The sequence below is a fragment of the Cyanistes caeruleus genome, chromosome 13 (assembly GCF_971803275.1).
Source record: "Cyanistes caeruleus chromosome 13, bCyaCae1.hap1.1, whole genome shotgun sequence".
NCBI lineage: Eukaryota > Metazoa > Chordata > Aves > Passeriformes > Paridae > Cyanistes > Cyanistes caeruleus.
Genome location: NC_141713.1, coordinates 14,659,390 through 14,677,747, shown reverse-complemented (window position 1 = coordinate 14,677,747; position 18,358 = coordinate 14,659,390). Strand labels below are relative to the sequence as shown.

Genomic DNA, 18,358 nt, shown 5'->3' with positions numbered 1-18,358 from the left:
CGCTGCTGTAGCACTGCGGTGCCGTCGGGCTGGAAGCGCTATCGCTTGAATAAACTGCGCCTCGAAGCTTTGCTGGCCTGAATTCTGACCGTGTTTGTCGTGGCCTCGGCTCGGTCCCGCCGCAGCGACGCGGCCGGAGGGAGGGAGCGGGCCGGAGCGGCGGGCGCGGCCCCGCGCTCTGCAGGTGCCGGGGGCGGGCCCGGGGCCGGGCCGGGGCGGTGCCGCCGCTGAGCCCGGCTCGTCCCGCCCCGCCGGTACAGCAGCCGCCATGGCGGAGGAGCGGGACCGCGAGCGGGAGCTGCGCTTCTACCGACGGCTGCCCAAAGCGGTGAGCGGCGGGGGGCGGCGGGCACGGAGCCTCCTCCGGCGGCACCGCGCTCGGGCTGCGGACGGAGAGACAGACAGAGCGACACACGCTGCTGCTGTCCCGGAGTTCTCCCCAAACGCGCGTTTTCTGAGGGCCTTACCCCCCCGCAAAATGCACTCGGGTGTTTGCCTGTCCGGTTTCTTTACAGACCTTAGTGATCTAAGTAATCTAATTGCAATTAAATCAACTGAGCGCGATCTCAATTTTCTCTTTTTGTCCTATTTCCCCTCGGTTTAGCCGAGAAGTCTGGCTCAGATAAGTCTTTTTCTCTGTGCCGAGGGTGTGCCTTACTTGTGGCATATCAGTGCAAGCCTTCCGTAGGGGTGCGTGCGGATTTATCGGGGTTCGTGTGCCGCACTCTGACGTGTAGCAGAGTCTTGCTGCATTTCTGGTGTGAGTTCAGAATATGAACCAAAAGGAAGGGGAGTGGGTAGTGGGTTGCTATTTTTGAATGATGGATATGTACATTTAACTTGCAATGGATGGGGAGAGTTCTTGAATCCTTACTGTACTTTTTGTAATACTGAGGTGGCTGCTGGCTTCCTCCTCACCTTGGATGACACCACCCCAAGAACTGTGTGGAGAGCTCTTTGCTGAGCCAGCTGTGCTCCCACTGAGACCAGTGCCAACAGCAGCCACCAAGTGAGAGGAAAGAAATAGGGCTGTTCTCAGTTGAACCAGTGCCTTTAAAAACCTATGGAAGGTACTATTAGCCAAAATGCACATCACTGTTTTTTTCAAACTCTGAGTGAAACACTGATGTAGGATATGAGAACAGTAGTACAAACAAGGTGCAGAAACCATCCTTTTCATAAGTCCATAGTGTCACCATGAAAATTAAGCCTTCTGATAATGTTTTCATAGTTTTAGTTACTTTCCCAATTAAAGTTCCATAAACATAAGTCGTTTATCACATTCCTTCTAAGAAATGTCTTTTGATGGGCATTTCTCATGACCAGTGTGCTTGGGAAGGTGGTAACTTAATTATCCAATCTCTGGTCATTGTTGAGAATATAAATACTGGAGTCAGAGAATAAAGGGGGCTTTTCTGTTCTGAGAGTGTTTGTGTGAATCATTTTGTGTCCTTTAGCGACACCATAGGATTTTTATTTCTGTAGGAACTTCATGCTCATTTGAATGGCAGTATCAGTTCTGCTACTATGAAGAAACTCATGGCTCAGAAGCCAAACCTTCAGATCCAGAATGGAATGACTGTAATTGACAAAGGAAAGAAAAGAACCTTAGATGAGTGAGTATGTGCATGTGTGTGATGAACATGTACCAAAGGTTTTTTAATTAAGTTAAAACCAGAAATATGTGCCCTTACACAATAAAAGCAGAAAATATGTTTTTAAGTTTTACAGCATAATCTCAGATTTTTTTGTTATTTGTATCTATAGAGTGATTTCTTAGGTGCTTGCAAGCTAGAAGGAAAACTTGTTGATTAGTTCCCTTTTTAAAGGATTGAATTTTTTCACTAGGATCATATGCTTTTCAGAGAAAATTGACTTGTTGAAATTGAAAATTGAATAGTTTCTTTGGAAACTTCATGTTTTCCTTTTCCTTCAAAAGGCTTTGTGATAGTAACAATTTCTGTTGCAAATGCTTTGTTAGTATCTAAAATCAAATATTGCTGTTCAGATGGTTCTTTGTATTTCAAGCTACAGTCTGGTGAGTTGACTCCAGTGGGTAGGTGTTTTTAAAATGTAGATTTATTTTTTTTCCTAAATACTCATTCATTGTCTTTCCAATTAATTTTTTAAAATTTTATTTCAGATGTTTTCAGATGTTTCAGATCATCTATCAGGTTACCACGAGGACTGAAGATATTTTGCTGGTAAATTAATTAAAAGTTCACTTAAGCAAGCAGTACACACAGTCACAGTCAGTTGGATTAAGAGCCTTGGGTTCCAAGTAACAATATCAACAATGGTCCCTTTCAATTGAAGGTCAGAATAATTATTGTAAAAGACCTGGACTCTCTTCACTATCCCTGAAGGAATCAAAGGCTCCTTCTGTGTGGCAGTATTTCACTAAAAACATACTGGGCCTGAAGACATTGCAAGTTTTTCACAACAAAAAATAACCAAGTGTTTTAGTTGTGAAGGAAAATGTAAGTATCACTTTTATGATGTTGAATACCCTTTTACTTAATCAGATAACTAAAGATGTCATTAAAGAATTTGCTGATGATGGTGTCAAGTATCTGGAACTGAGAAGCACTCCAAGAGAAGAAAATTCCACAGGTACAGTCTTTTCTGGTTTTTAATTTGTGATCTTCTTGCACTATAAAACTTAGTTAAACACTATGTTAATAACAAGAAAAGTCAAATTTAGTTGGCTCAGTAAAAATATTCTTTAAATATCAAAGCTAGATTTAACCATGTAAAAGCATGTCATTTTGCTATTAGATTTTTGAGGACAAAAATGTGTTGGTCATAAATTTATGATACAATTGGGTTATTCACTTGAGTATGGCATCTGAGTCTGCTAATATTTTTAGTAGCTAGCTAATATATTTTACTTTTGTTATTTTGGTTTTTTTCTTCTAGGTGTGATTTAGTAGAAACACATAATGGAAGTCCTATTCCGATTCTCTCATTCGCACAAAGTCATTTAATTTTTCCACATCCTTAGGATGAGGTTTAGTTCAAATGTGTGGTTCACAGTAAAGCTATATTTACAGATAGAATTAGAATTACATGGGTTAGAAGACTATATGGTCTAAAATCAAAGGTGCAACACGAAACCTAGGAGACTAGAGAGCTGGGTCTGCAATATAATAAAAATAATTTAAAATATGTTTGTTCCAAATGTGTGCATGTGTTTGCAGGTATGACCAAAAGGATGTATGTTGAAACCGTACTTGAGGGGATAAAGCAGTGTCAAGAAGAAGGCTTGGATATAGATGTAAGGTAAATAAAGCATATGGAATATATCTGTTTCAAGGTTTTGTGTAGTCTGATGACTTTGTAGTCTGCTTCATGTTTGCAGACAGGTTTACAAGCCATCAGTGTAGGAATGAAAATTGTTTTTAAACTAGATTACATGGAGTGGAAACAGGTAATTCATATAGAAACTTGACTTTTTATCTTTTTTACTGCTAAAGAAAAGTGGGTAAAGCCTCTCATCTCTAAGACTGTCCATTCTTTGCAACATTTTCAGGAAAAGAGGTGTTTTTCACGGAATTGGCTCATTTTTCACAGCTTAGCTTAGTTGCAAAGATTTTGTTAGTTAACTGTACAAGCAGCCTGCTGTAAAGAAGAGCTGGTCCTGACCAGCAGAAAAGTTTCAGAAGGTGTCAGTGGTTGTTTGGAGAGTTTGCTCTCCTGTCTTTTATAGCCCCAGTAGCAAGCCTTACTAGATTTATTGGTGAAAGCTGAAGAATTTTCAACCTTCATGTGTAGTATTGCTTGTCATGAGCCAACTTATTTATCTGTTTGTGTCCCTCTGCACTTTGGTACCTTCATCCCTAGAACAGTTTCCAAGTACAATATTCTTTATGCTCAGCCATGAAGGATATGAAGTGCCATTTTTTTATTGGTATCAGATCTGTTGAGCTTCTGATATTACAGCTTGGATATAATTTAATAATAATTTAATTTAATAATTTAATATATTTCTGTCCCAGGCTGTTAATAGCAATAAACAGAAGACATGGCCCAGCAGTTGCTAAACAGACTGTTAAACTTGCTGAAGAGTTCCTGCTTTCCAGTGATGGGGTTGTAGTAGGACTTGACCTCAGTGGTGATCCCACTGTAAGTTTTTGGTTTATTTTATTCTGGTCTTGAAGATAAATGTATAATGTTGTGCAACAGCAGGTGCTTCTAATCATAGCTTTTACTCACAAGTTTTTGTCCAATTTTTGTGCCTAGCTGGAATGGATTGATATTGGGTTAATTTTATTGCTGCTATAAGAGGCAGATACTCTAACAAAGAATCCTTTGATTAGTATGTGACTGGGAAAAGAACCATTGAAAAGCAGTGTTTATCTGGGAAGTGTCTATACCTGAGTTGTCCCAGTCAGATTAAGTGTGTGAAGGCAAGTTGTCAATAGTTTAAATTTTGTTTGGCTGCACCAAATTCTATTTTGCATAAATAAAACAAAAATATTCAAAGGCAGCTGTCAAGCTGAAGTGAAATATCTCTAGGTGGTAGCTGTGTAAAAGGTATAAAAACCAAGAAAATTGGCTTGTAAGTCTTAGGTATCATATGAGCTACTGGTGTTTGATCCATTCCTCTAAACCATATGGCAGAGGGTTTGATTCACTGCATTCCAAACTGAAGTAATGGGAAAAGTGGAATAATTAAATGTAACTGTATTTGAATGTAGTGTTTGGCTATTGCTAGACTTCTTAATTATGGTAATGACAGGGATTTTGTCAAATAAGCTGTAGAATAGTGATGTGTCCCTGTTTTCCAGGCAGGACATGGTCAAGATTTTTTGGAACCTCTCTCAGAAGCAAAAAAAGCAGGTCTCAAGCTGGCACTCCATCTTTCTGAGGTAAAAGAATTCTCTGTTTTGGTGCTTCTCTGCAATTGTCATTGTGTGAAAATCTTGACAAAACTAAGATTATCTTCCGTGCATTTTGATCTTCTCAGGCCAAAGTATTAATGGTTTGGGGCATTTGACAACAGACAGGAAAACAAGGAGAAATCTTCAACCTTTTGTTCTAAGTCTGAACAGCCAGATTATTGCTTCCTGTACTATATCTATTGTGGGTTTAGGTGTGAAATTGAAATTAGGAGCTTTCTAAGAGATCCACTTCTTTCTTCCTGGTATTATCATAGTAGTGAAATCTACAGTTTCAGGAGCAGTGAGCTCTATTAGTTCCACTGGTATCAGTACAAAGAATTTGGCTTCTGCTCAAATGATGGCTCTGAGAAGTCCAATAAATACTGAAGATAGTTATTTTTCAGTAAATTAAGCAGGACATGTGATGTCATCAACATGTTTATATTTGTTCCTATTTCGCTAACACTTTCTTTCAGATAAGAGATGCTGTGAAAGTGGAACTGAAAGTCCATTGTAATTATATAATGTGCTGTTTTATGCTGCCTTGACAGAATGTGAAATATATCCTCTCTAGATTCAAAATCAAGAGGAGGAGACCAAGATTCTCCTGGGCCTGCCTCCTGACAGAATTGGACATGGAACATTTCTCAACTCCACAGCAGCAGGTTCTGAAGAGATAGTGTCACTGGTTCACCAGAATCATATACCTATTGGTAAGGAAAAAAATACTTACCATGGCTTGAACTTTGGATATCAGAACAGGATATGTACTGCTGATCTAGTGGCACCACCTCTGACCAGAGGTGACTTGGACAGACGTGGCAATGAGTCTTGCCCATAAAGCTAGACTCATGACACTTGCGGGTTTTTTTGGCTCCTCTGTGGAAGCAGACAACACTTGATGTCTCAGATAGAAGCAAAACCAAATCATAATTTTTCATTACTGTACAAGACTGTGTGGTGGTTCTGTACCTGCTTTGCAAGCTCCCTAAATTTTTATACCCCAAAGAAATTGATTAGGAAACTTTTCTCAAAAGAAATTACCAAAGAAGCATGGAAAATTAAGGAAACAACAGTAGCTGATTTTAATTTTTATTCAGGACCTTTCTAAGTCAATTAGCATGTCTCTTGTTTTGATATATGTCCCCATTTCTTTTTCTGTTTTTCCCTTTAGAATTTTGCATGACATCAAACATAAAATCTCAGACAGTGCCTTCCTGTGACAAACACCATTTTGGATACTGGTACAGCATGGGCCATCCTGCAGTGCTTTGTGTAAGTTTTTTGATTTTTAAGCATGTATTAAGGAAAAGGGCTAAAATTGTGAAGTTAGAGAAGTCTTTCTCTGTTTATGGATCAGAACTGATTTAAAATTTTTGACCTTGTAGCAAATAATTTGCTTTTAGGAAATCATGATGTTCTGTTTGAGAAATGCTTTTAATTCAAGTGGGAATTGCTAGTATTTATCTTGGTTCTATTGTAAAGCCAGGCCTTTTTTCTGTGGGATAAGATGATCAGCTATACAAGCAGTGAATTTTATAACTCTTTGCACAATGACAGATTTCTCTTAAAACCCATGGCTCCGGTGCTTGCATGTGCACCTGTGCTTTCCTGGGTGTTCATTGTGTTGGGTGAGAGCTCCTGCCTTCTCTTGATAGCTCATTGAGGTCTTTAAGCATTCAAGGTGCTGAGTACTTGTGGTGCCACTGACAAGGTTTCACTATTATCCTGTTAGTTTAACCCCCATAATCCATAGCATTGTCCTGGTGTGTGTGTGTATATAAACATATATTTAATAGCACTGTGTTTGCCTGGGAAAAGGGAAAAGAGGAATAAGGAGACCTGCACGTACTGACATACCTTGAATATATGCAGCATTTGATAGCCATCTTTCTAGAAATTTTAGTAGGAAATCCTGTTTTCTTGATAAATCATGCCATCATTTTAAGAAGTTTTCTTATATGTTTGAATAATTTACTAATTTTTAGTGAAAATAGGGCAAATAGAGAATGAAATAACCACGCACAGATGAAAGAACAGTGGAATAAAATGGGAAACACCAAGATAAACCTGGTTTGTACATATAGGAAAAAATCTTTTTGATATAGAGGAACTAATTTAAACTTTTTTCTTCCCTTTCAATTTAACTCCAGACTGATGATAAAGGCGTCTTTGCAACTGATCTATCGCAAGAATATGAGCTGGTTGCAAAAACATTTAATCTGACTCGATCACAGATGTGGGATCTTTCCTATGACTCAATCAACTATATTTTTGCTTCAAATGCAGTAAAATCCAAGTTAAGGGAACAATGGTGTAAGCTGAAGCCAGCTCTGTTTGATTAATCACACTGTTGTCCTAAATAGCTTAGGTGTATTAGCTGACTTAATAAGCTTTTTATATTGAAGTCCCCAGCCTTTTTCAGACCTCAGGGTTTTAAACCCAGCCGTAAACTGCCTGTGCACAATGAAGGCAACTGGAATGCGTCCCTTGTTACTGGGGACAGAAGTAAATATGCTTTTGGTAGTTGGGAAGGGCTTTCAGCCAGTGACTAAAATGCCAAATGTGTTGTCACCTTGTTTCTTTTGAGCTGATATGACATTTTAAACAACACTTAGTTGAAATATGTCATCATAATATGAACATTTGAGAGCTGCAACAAAATGAAGGCAGAGCTATTGATGTTTAAAACATCTCTGTTGGCAGCATTCCGCCAAGCTGTTTGAATGTGTGGTGTGTATTTTTGGGGTTTGTATTGTTTTCAGGTTTTGAGCTGTTGATTGGATGTGAAAACAGAGACAAACTCAGGGAGAACAAAATATTTATCCCAAGGAATTAATATTGTATCTGTTTTTATTGCTGTACATGTATGACTGAAGCTGCTGTGATGGAGTAGCATGTGGGGGTCTATTGGTGCCCTGGGCAGTGGTGGTGTGTAGGCACTTAAGAATCTTGAATGCCTTCAGTAAGTGAGCTACTTGGCAAAGTGGTCTCATTCTTAAAATGCTTTTTAGAATTGCTGTTTGTTGTGTAAAAAAAGAATAAAAATCTCCGTGTTTTTGAAACCACCACTTCAAGGTGTACATGTGCGTGTTTGAGCTCTGCAGAAGAGAAGCGGGATTCTGTGGGGCAAGTCCCTGGAGCAATCGTGCTGTCTGCCAGCCTCTCCCCTGCTGCTCCGGCAGCCACAGGGTTCTCTGTGCCCGCTCCAAGCACCTGCCTGTGAGTTCTGGTGCTGAGAGCTCACAAAGTGTGAATGTGCACATGCTGCAGTTTGTATAACAGGAGTTGGGAGGTCACCTGGAGGATTCCATTTGGATGCAGTAAAAGAACCAGGAATGTACGTGGATGGCTGAGGAGCAACGCACGCAACTGGGATTTCTCTGTATAGGAGTCTGAGTTACTGCTGTTATTTACACAGCAGAAATGTTACACTTAGGAAATTAGACGGGATGTGGACTTTTGGAATGAAGAAGAATCACCATCTGATGAGACCTTTGTCATGCACAGTTCCCAAGCTGACCGTTGCAACTTGAAACACTCTTACTGTCCCTGAGCTAGTTTAACTTTTCTAAGTAAAACTGCTGTTTCCTTCTTTGACTGCATGTAGCATTATAGCTAGTTTTCATTTAAGCACTTCTTCCTGAGCCTGCTTGTCAAATTCTGAGTTAGCGGTGACATAATCACTGTTTAGTTTATAATATTGTATAAAAGTGATTGTGACACCGAGTGAAGCATCACCACAGAATTAATCATAAGAAATGGGGCAGAGAAGACTTTTTTCCTGAATGCAATGGAAATTTTGAGTAACTGCTACTAGAATTCATGTGGTATAAGATGAGATTTAAGTTATCTATTCATGTGCAGCTCAACTTGTTTTTAAAGTAAACAAAATAGATCTAGAGTTAATATTTTTATTTCCATCTGATTATACAAGAGAACACTTACAGAGCAGTCTCCAGTACTCAGAGTCTTTACTCATGGAAATGCACACTGGTACTATTGAATACTGCTTTGGTGATGTATGTGAGAACAACTGCTCACTGTGGCATTGGTTTCTCAGTTCCTTCTGAGGCAAACACAGGAAGTCTTCAAAACCTCAGCTCCTTATGATGAGACTAACATTCCATAGCTTTTCATAATACAACCACTAAACCATACATAAGTACATACTGCTCCTCAGGATCCTAGCTTGGCAAATAATGTACTTACATCAATGATTTATATGCCTGCTTGAATATTTAGGTGTTTTAAAATAATCCATTAAAAAGAATGGATGCAGGTAAGGGCCCTGCATTAGCTAAGCAATTCAGCTGATTAAAAGGCTGGCATGTCCCTCCTGTCAGGCCTAGAGAGCAGGCGCTGGCTAGATTGGAATGGAGAGGGCTCTGGGGGAGGATCTAATCAAGGTTTTTAATATCTGATGAGAAGAAGTGAAGAAGATGAAGCCAGGCACTTCTCAGCGATACCCAGTAACAGGAAAGGGGCACAGACTGGTTCTGTGTGGGTGGTTGAATATGGGAGCACCTCACCCAGACAGTCTGGGGAGTCTGTCCTTGTAGATACTCAAACCTATCAGTGACTTGTATCTTCAGCAAAGGAGGTGGACTGGGCAATCTCCAGAGATGCCTTCCAACCTCATCTGTTCTGTGAAGGAAATAATACAAATATACAAATGATAAAGTCTGTATAAATACAAAAGCTTTTAAAATTAAATACTGACTTAACTGAGTCACTCAAGTGACAATTTTTCACCAGGCTTGGTCACCAGCAGTTGGCTGTTTTGTGAAACTGTTTATAAAGAACAGTCTATTCACCCTTCATAGCCTTCCTTCTTTCACAGCCATTGTGGAATCCTTTGGTGCCATCAGGACCTTTAGGCAGCCGCAGCACCCTTACAGGGAGACCATCTGCATTTTGTATTTTCCGAACCAACATGGGACTGTTGACAGGACTCTTCTCTTGTGTCAGAGTTTGGGCTTTTCTTCTCTGCACCCAGGGGCTCCCAGAAGGAGTGATGCTGCTATCTGAGGAATAATCAGTGTATTTCCTTGGAATTTCAGGGCTAGTGCTTGGGTTGAGCTTGCTGTCTTCAGCCAGTGGAGATTTTTTGGCTACTTTTCTTAGTGAAGATGGACTGTTCCAAGGACTTGATCTGGGTGACATATTAGGGCTCAAATGGTTGTTTGGGTGGATGACAGGGCTCAAATTACTCGTCGTATTTGACGTGGTACGTTTGCGTCCTGACAGCGGCGACGTAGGATTGCTCTCTGGGTCAGAAGAGCTGTTTGCTGAAGATTCATCACCAGCAAACTGAAGTTCCTCAACTCTCTTGTTAAGGGATCGAGTCTTCTTAAGGCTCTTGCTGGTATCTTCATCACGGTTCTTGTCTTTGGGAACTTTTTTCTTTGGTGGTTTCATGCCTATTAGGACAACTTTCATGCCGGTCTCTTTGTTTCCAGCACACATGAAATCATGAGCACGTACGGCAGCTTCTACTTCTTCAAATTCTATAATTGCACATTCCTGGGTTCCCAGCTGGGTGTACCGATTGCTGACCCTCCTGATATCAGGTGGGAGATCCCTGCCAGGCTTGAGAATGCGAACTGATGAAATTACACCAAAAGTTACAAAGGCTTTGAGGAGATGCTCCATTATCCTTTCTTGCATGCATCCGTTTTCTTCTTTGTTAAGGACCTGCAGCTGAGAAATCATGTGGATATCATACACCAGTAGCATCCTGGTAGGGACATTTTCACTTGGAAACACTGGAACTGGAGTATTTCTTCGAACCTTTTTGTTATCATCATTGAGCTCCAGAGTGTTTGAGTACTTCAGTGCATAGGCTGTGGTCCTCCAGTCACGGGTAAGGTGTTTCACCTTTGGGACAGACACAGGTTAAGCACCACAACTGAGCAAACCCAGTCAAACTAAGCACTGAATTTTAAAGCAGATGCAGGCTTCAGTCTACAAACAGAACCCTGGATTTAAGTTTCATGTAGCAGACTTAGTGAGAAAATAAAGTTTTCATGCTATGACAGGCATCAGTGAGCTCCTCTAAAGCTCATTTCCTGTTGAATCTAATGAAAACATCTAAAGGAACTGGCACTAAAGCTCAAACTGGAAATCATTACTACATCTGAAAGCCTGCTCAAGTAGTGCTTGGTCATTCCACATCATCTTGTCATCTTGGCCTGAACCATGATCAAAATGCATGTTCTAGGGAGGTTACATTTGCCAAAAAAAAGTTTTGTTAAGTTTAGGTCTTCATTGTATTGAACTGATTTTTCCTCCCTCAAAAATCTCAGTCTAAAAAACACCCCAAACTTTCCCATTTTCATTAAATGTTTATAGAGTTTATCTGTCACCAATATAATCTGTTTAAAGTGATCTGAAGAAATTGAGACTGCCTTAACTTCTAGACAGAATAACTCTGTAGAACAGTGAGATTTAGAATCTTGACAAAGTGCTTCTTGTGTAATTCTAGAAATCAGTTACATACAGATTTACATAGGTCTTTCTAAAGTAAGGAGAAAAAAAAAAGAAAAAATAATAAAACTCTCTTCATGTTTAGGGGACTTTGGTTACCAGATGCTTTATACTATGTTTAATTTTTGGTTCTCCATCCAAAAGTCAGATTCACTGTTCCTTCTCAGAGACAGGAATGTAACTTTACCAGGACTACCCAGCTGTTCACAAGTAGTTGCCATGGATATTAATTTTATCTAATGTCCTCCTGTGTCCAAGGATGATAATTTAAAAGCATACAGGCTTTTAAGCCAATGATTTCCTTAGCCAGTCATCAGTGAGTTCAGCAGTTAAAGTTTTGGATGAGTAGCAAATCATAGCAAAACCGGGCAGATAAAGACTATAAAGGTGCCTGTAGAAGATGTTACTTTAATCTCTTCTACTGTTTTTAGAGTCATCAGACTTGCATGAGACCCTTCAAGTCTTAAAAAGTTACCTTACCTTCTTAAATGAAGTGAGGAGTTTAACACTGACATAGCCCAACTTATTTCTTCTTATGTGCTTCAGAAGGAAGGCATCTTTCTCAAGGTTCTCATCAGAGAAGTAATATTCAATCTGTGCTATTAACTTCTGGATCAGGTCATTTTCTGGTGGTTTCCAGTTCTGGTTAGAGTCATCATCATTTTCTCCACCACTGGAAAACAGTTAAATCATTTTATCAGCAGATTTTCATCTTCTATTAGTGGATTTAAATAGCTTTTCAAAATGAAAGGGCTATAACCATTATGCTGGTTCCAACTGACTTTAAATGTGGGCACTGGACAGGTATCCCCACCCAGCTGAGCCAGCAGGCTAGCTCAGAGGATGAAGATTTCCAGTCAGCATAAGGAGTCAAGTTCCTGAGTTCATTCCAAAAGCTGATCTCAGTGCAGAAAGCACAGCCAACTCATTCACCAAAATATGAAACGAAGGTGCACTGGCACTCGGTACTATATAAGCTCCTCCACTGACAGTGTTACATTTTTCAATATGAAGCTGTTAAACCTAGGCCTGGCCTTTATGTGCTTCGTGAGTAGTGTCACATACCAGAGAATGAATATTCCAACATGATGCAGTTGTGATTTCTTAAGCCTCCTCACTGCATGAGTGCAGGAGCTGATATCCAGGGAGTAAGAAGGACTGACAAGGACTGCTGCACATTTTACAGGTCACTTCCAGAATGACAGAGTAACATAACCAGCAGTTTACCAAAGGGGCCAAACCTGCCAGATCATGTACCTCAGGAACAGGTTTATAGGCACATATGCACATTCCTAAGAAGTCATTCTCATTTCTTCTCTTTACCTCCCATCGTATTGTCTCAGTACCTGGGTAAAATGGAGCACTGTTGAGCATCCTGTTCTTAAAAAAATACTGTAGCCATGGATTCAAGGTTAATGTCTTGCCACGTGCAGTTACAGCAACATGATTGTTGCTGAAATAGAAATTTACAGGTGACTAAAATGGACAAGTCTATCTTAAGTTGGAATCATCTTTTCCAGCTTTAGTGGTCTAGTTTTGTTGTGGGATCATCATGAAAGTTTCTGTTAAAAAAAGACAATCGTCTACTAAATACCCCATAAATCATGTGTTAGTTTGGTCTCCCAGGTAAGTTAACAATGAAAAGGAGCCATGCATTTCCCCAGAATGATCTGAAGTGGCTTTTGCAGGCTTTGAAATCCTTAGGAAAAGGAGCAGGCATCACACTGGAGGTCTGTGAGGCCGTTCTGGCAGGGAGGATGCAGGCAGCTGGATCCCTGCCCCGGACAGTTCTGTGCAGGGGTGATGGAGGCAGTGACCGCAGTGCTGCAGCTGTGCTGCTGTCTGGAGAGAGTGATAGGTCAGTGTGCTCTGCACAGGAACTGTGCCTGCTGCTGGGACAAGTTGCAGCAGTTCTCTGGGACCTGGCTTTTTGAAGCTTACGGTACACTTAGGGGAACACATCAGATATTTGTGGATACTTGCACAATCCTAGAAGTCTCCCTGTTAAAAACCTCCCTAGCCTTTAATAGGGTATGGTTCAAAGGAATGACAAGAATGAGAGAGCAAGACAAAGAATTTATGTTACTTGGCAAAGCCAGAAGTAGAGGATAATAGATGAAGTTATGATTAGGATGGTAAAAAATACCTAATGCCCAGCTGTGGTTTCAGAATGAAGCAAAAAATAATGGTGTTTATTTTTCATTCATGGTAATCTCTTTCCACTATTTCATTTACTACTGATTCAGAATTACTCTGGGTACAAGAAGCTTGGAACATTTCAGCCTTTTTTACAAACCCACACTCTGCTGGGAAAAGCTTGCCTTTAGTTCAGGATTTGGCTTACATTTATTTCAGGGATTTATTAGCACAGATATTTGCAGGTGTTTGTTTGGAGACAAAAAAGGAATGTTGTGCTTTGGAAAACAACAAAAATGAATTGCATGTTTGCAGAGAACAGCACCATCCCTATCTACAGCTGAACACAATGAATCAGGGTCAAACAGGTCTCATTTCACCTCTCAAATATTGGTCACAGTTTGATCTATACACTATTTGTATGTTTGGCAGACAGGTCAGCTTTTACAAAATCTTACGGGCTCTTACAACAGCCTTCACTAAATGATGTATGGAAATAACACCTACAATAAATGCAGAAATTTTAAAGTAGCTCCATATGACTTTGTGATAATGATCAACTAGTAGCACCTCTAGAGTATCAACTGTATTACAAAAGTAGTTGATAAATAATTTCAGTCAACACTGACAAAGAAGCAAACCCTAGTAGCCATTCACAACTTATTTTTTTATTCAGAGCTTTGTGATGATACGCTTGTAAAACAGAATGAAAAACAATCTTTTAACATGGTGACTCATCTAGCCATTAGTCACACAAGAAACTAAACATATCTACGGAGAAAGCAGATTTGGAATTTTAAATATCAAGACTCACAAATAATAAATTGTTTGGATAGCATCTAAAAATTCTATTTTTTAATATAATCATTTCTATTCTGAAATTATATTTTAGAATAATATGTATTATTTTAGCTGAGTCTCCAAATGAATAAAGTATTGTATTAATTGTATTAATAAGCACTGTGTGGCAATCTAATTTATAAGTTCCAAGAGTACAATCACTCAAGGACAGTCCACGTTTGTCAACAAAAACATTAATACAGTACTGGGTGCCTACTGATGGCAAGTTGTCTGCAAGCTTCAGCTGGGAAGTGTGATGGCTCATTCCCAGCAGTTTTAAATCATCCCTAATAATTTTCAAAATGTTTGCAAATAATTTCCTATCAGGTGCTGCATTCCCAAAAAGGAGATCCTTGGGTAAGGTTATATGTAAATGGCAGAAACATGTGTAAACTCCATTCATCTGCTTTTGGTGGGGAGAGTTGAAACTTGAGAGCTCTCTCCATTGCAATACCCCTGCCATTTACAAAATATACAATACCTCTTGCCATTTACAAAAAGGCAACTTCCACAAGAACTGAATATACATCAACATATTTAAGAATAGCTATTGTCTTTCAAAGCTTGAAAAAACAACTATTTTTTTTTTCTAGTCTAGGCCAGGGTTAGGAGCTCTTCACAAGTAATACTATCATAGGTAACAAATGCAAATAATATCCCAATTTTAAGAAATCAGTAATTGAAATACAATATTGTAGGCTGCTGTACATATAATATATGTATAAACATAAAATGACAACAGTCACATATAATTGTGGAATAGTTAAGCTGTCTCAGTTTAAAAACCTTAACTGTGCCTAGTTATGTTCAACTCCTCTTTCTGTAGTCCACAGTAGACAATTTTGCCAGCTGCAGAAAATTTCTTACTCCCCTTCTACCCCTCTGTAATTTATAATACTACATTTCAGTTCATTCTGAGTCAATGCTAGGTATGAAGTTAGAAAATCAATAGAATTGTTAGAAACAATAACATGTTATTGCTAGAAACAATAAATGTTCAAACAGAACACTGGATTTCTTGCTACTGTACCTAAATCTTTATGTGACAATTTATGACGCCATCTGCAGCTTTAGTACAAACCACAAGATGAACTACAACTAGTAGAGCTTTGTCTCTTTGCAGCTTGCTGGCACAAAAATCCTGCATGTTCGTCTCACAAGTAAGAGATTCTAGTAAGCATCAAAACTATTTCAGGTCAGCAAGCCAAAACGGGCAAAAGAGGAAAACAACCAAAACATGAAATCCAAAACAAAACTCCAAGACGCAGCTACAACTAACCCCCAAAATCTTTCTGTAAAACGCAGTGAATTGGAAATGTGGGGGGCATCACAGCCCGGCGCTTCTCGCTGTGGGGGAGCCGCGGTCCCGGGCCCGGCAGTCCCGCGGGGGCCGGGTGGGACACAGCCCGGGCGGAGCCATCGGTGCGGCGGGCAGCTCCCTCCCGGCCGCCGGCCGTCCCTGCTGGAGGCTTTCCAGCGTCTCCCACCCGTTCCTCGGCGTTGCATCAGCCAGGCCCGCTCCGTTCCGGGGGTGTCCGCGGCGGCCCCGCTGTTCGCCCCGCACAGCCGCGCCCGCACCGCGCCCCCGCCGGAGCGGAGCCCCTGCCCGGGGGCTCACCTGGAGCGCTCGCACCGCCCCGAGTCCTCCTCGCTGCAGCTGGGGCACGGCGCTCCGCCGCCCCCCTCCTCCTCCTCCTCGTCCTCCTCGTCCTCCTCGGCGGCCGCCTGGACGGCCACTCGGATCTGCACGGGGCCGCTCCCCGCGGGCAGCTCCGGCCCGGCGGGCGCGGCCCCGGGCTCGGCCGGCTGCGGCTGGGCCATGGCGCTCCCCGGCCGGGCTCAGCCCGCCGCCACACCAGCGATGCTCGGGGTTGCGACAGCCGCCCGGCCGCCTCCCCTCCTGTCGCCCCCTGTCCCCTCCCGCTGGGGCGGCGCTCCCAGCTCCACTCCCCCGGCGCGCCCGCACGGCAGCGGCACGGTCCGACCCTCCTCCGGCCGTGCCGCCCCCGGGCCCGCCGGGCAGCTGAAGAGCCCCTTCTCCTTGACGGCTGAACAGGGACTGCTTTTGTTTCACTGGAAAACAACGGGCCTCTCTCCGGAAAGCAGCGTCTCAGCTTCTCTTCTCCTGGTACAGCCTTGCGGCTACGCCACTGCTCCCTGACCAGGGCGTTGCGTTTTATGAAAGTCAGAAAGGTTTCGCTGCGGTAAGTGTGGCTTAAACGCCGAAGGTGAGATTTGGAAATAAGATACATGACTGAAAAGGACGTGTTGGTTTTGCGGAGAAGACTCCTCTGTAGTTCTGCATGACACTTACACATTCCCCCTTAAGAACTAATTAAATTGGAGGCCCTTTTTCTGAAACACTTAGGCAGTGATTATTTAAGATTATTGCACTATATTTCAGTGGACTGTTTCAGCTACTAAAGTGAAATTAACACTTATGGGCTAAGTATTAGAATCAAAATATTTTCAATTTACCACATAACTCATTCTTCACTCAAGGAAGATCTTTTTTTCAATACTGTTTGTACCCAAACTGCTAAATGATCTTTAAGTCACAACTTCGTTTGTGTCATCCTTGTTCATGTTTGCATTGCTTCAATATTTTCTTCTTGAAAATTTGGATGGACAAAAAGTGAGACTTCACTCAGGGCCAGTTCTCATCACTGTGGCAAACAGTCCTCATGAGTCAGGTTTGCTGGCATGGACACATTCTGAGACTGCCCTGCCTCAGGCTTTGGCTGAGTTTTAAATGTGCCTTAAGCAATAAAGTATTTTGTTTATGAAATATGCTTACAAGCATCACTAACCAAATCACTAGTTCTCTGCTAATGGAACATTCTGTAATATGTATTGGGTAATGCATCACTTTGCTATTTATTTCAGTGGATGCAGAAATACAAACACAGATTACACATTCGAGGAAAGAATATGGAAAGGGACTGTGGGTCAGATTCTGTATGGGTTCATGGAAGTTGTTTGCCTCCCCAGGCACAAACAAGGTCAGGAGTATGAACAAAGAACTGTTCTGTGCTACAGCTAACCCAAATGATGTTTGAGAGAGACCTTTTGGTTTATCTGATATGTCTTTCTGTCAAGGTTAAGGGAACTTGATTTTATAGCAAAGGACACTAGATGCATTTATTTGTTCTACCAGTGCTCACAGCACAGAACTTTGGCCAGATGAAGATTGACATAATTTCAAACACTGTGTTGACTAGATCTCCATTGAAATTACCAGACTAATGTTTTTTGGGGTTGTTTGGTTTGTTTTATTTTCCTCTTAATATAACAGTGCTCTATAATGCTGAACTTCCTGTAGAGATAAAGCAGTATTTGTAACCACAGCAGAACTTAAAACTAAATGTATTAATGTAGACAAGTCCCTTAGGGGGAAACCGATGGGTCACTGGTGCCCAGTAAACATCATAAACCCATGAACATCAACTGCACAACCAAAATCTGCGCAGATTTCTTATTGTGCATTTATTGTTGGTACAGCACTGTCAACATACCCTTTAAGAAAACCGTATCAAACAAACAAGAAATCCCCACATATTTTGCATTTCTCACAAAATATGCTGTAATTACATTATTCTTCTGTCAGCCTTTCAGCAGATGGAAATTAAAATGACAATGCAAGAAACTAAACCTGGAATATTTATCCATTTGTGTGGCCAGGCATTGGAATAGGTTGCCCAGGGAGGTGTTTAGGAGCATCAGGATCTGCTCTGGATCATGTGGTTTGTGGTTTAGGGGTTACAGTTGCACTGCTGGGTTGGCATTTCGACTAGATGACCTTAAAGGTCTCTTCCAACCTTGAAGCCATGATTCTCATTGGGGAAGGCACCAATTCACAGCCCTTCCACTCACTGACAGCCGCACCATTGCTTCTCTAACCACCCATTTCTTGATGTGTGTATTTGAAAGCGTCCCCTACGCATCAGTGGAGCTCCTGGGCTCCAGGAGCTGCTGAGGATCAGCACCAGGAGCTCGCACAGGTTGATTGT

At 41.2% G+C, this 18,358-nt stretch overlaps 2 protein-coding genes across 4 annotated transcripts; one reads left to right on the top strand and one right to left on the bottom strand.

Annotated features, from left to right (window-relative positions):
* Nucleotides 1–195: 195 nt before the first annotated feature.
* On the top strand, nucleotides 196–7,954 carry MAPDA (N6-Methyl-AMP deaminase). 3 transcript variants are annotated; one of them, XM_086849059.1, is made up of 11 exons: nucleotides 257–328; nucleotides 896–1,070; nucleotides 1,486–1,616; nucleotides 2,144–2,204; nucleotides 2,526–2,613; nucleotides 3,201–3,282; nucleotides 3,999–4,125; nucleotides 4,791–4,871; nucleotides 5,458–5,596; nucleotides 6,058–6,158; nucleotides 7,037–7,954. In XM_086849059.1, exons 3-11 carry the CDS (start codon nucleotides 1,528–1,530, stop codon nucleotides 7,226–7,228), a joined length of 960 nt encoding a protein of 319 aa, XP_086705185.1. In that variant the 5' UTR covers nucleotides 257–328; nucleotides 896–1,070; nucleotides 1,486–1,527; the 3' UTR covers nucleotides 7,229–7,954. The 3 variants fall into 3 exon arrangements, with proteins under 3 accessions (XP_086705184.1, XP_086705185.1, XP_086705186.1); XM_086849058.1 differs by lacking the exon at nucleotides 896–1,070 and having other exon boundaries at nucleotides 196–328; XM_086849060.1 differs by lacking the exons at nucleotides 257–328; nucleotides 896–1,070 and adding an exon at nucleotides 381–760.
* An 829-nt stretch (nucleotides 7,955–8,783) lies between these two features.
* On the bottom strand, nucleotides 8,784–16,201 carry LARP6 (La ribonucleoprotein 6, translational regulator). The gene is made up of 3 exons (XM_086849039.1): nucleotides 15,967–16,201; nucleotides 11,853–12,045; nucleotides 8,784–10,763 (listed from the first exon to the last, which is right to left on the bottom strand). Exons 1-3 carry the CDS (start codon nucleotides 16,167–16,169, stop codon nucleotides 9,693–9,695), a joined length of 1,467 nt encoding a protein of 488 aa, XP_086705165.1. The 5' UTR covers nucleotides 16,170–16,201; the 3' UTR covers nucleotides 8,784–9,692.
* Between the last annotated feature and the right edge of the window lie 2,157 nt (nucleotides 16,202–18,358).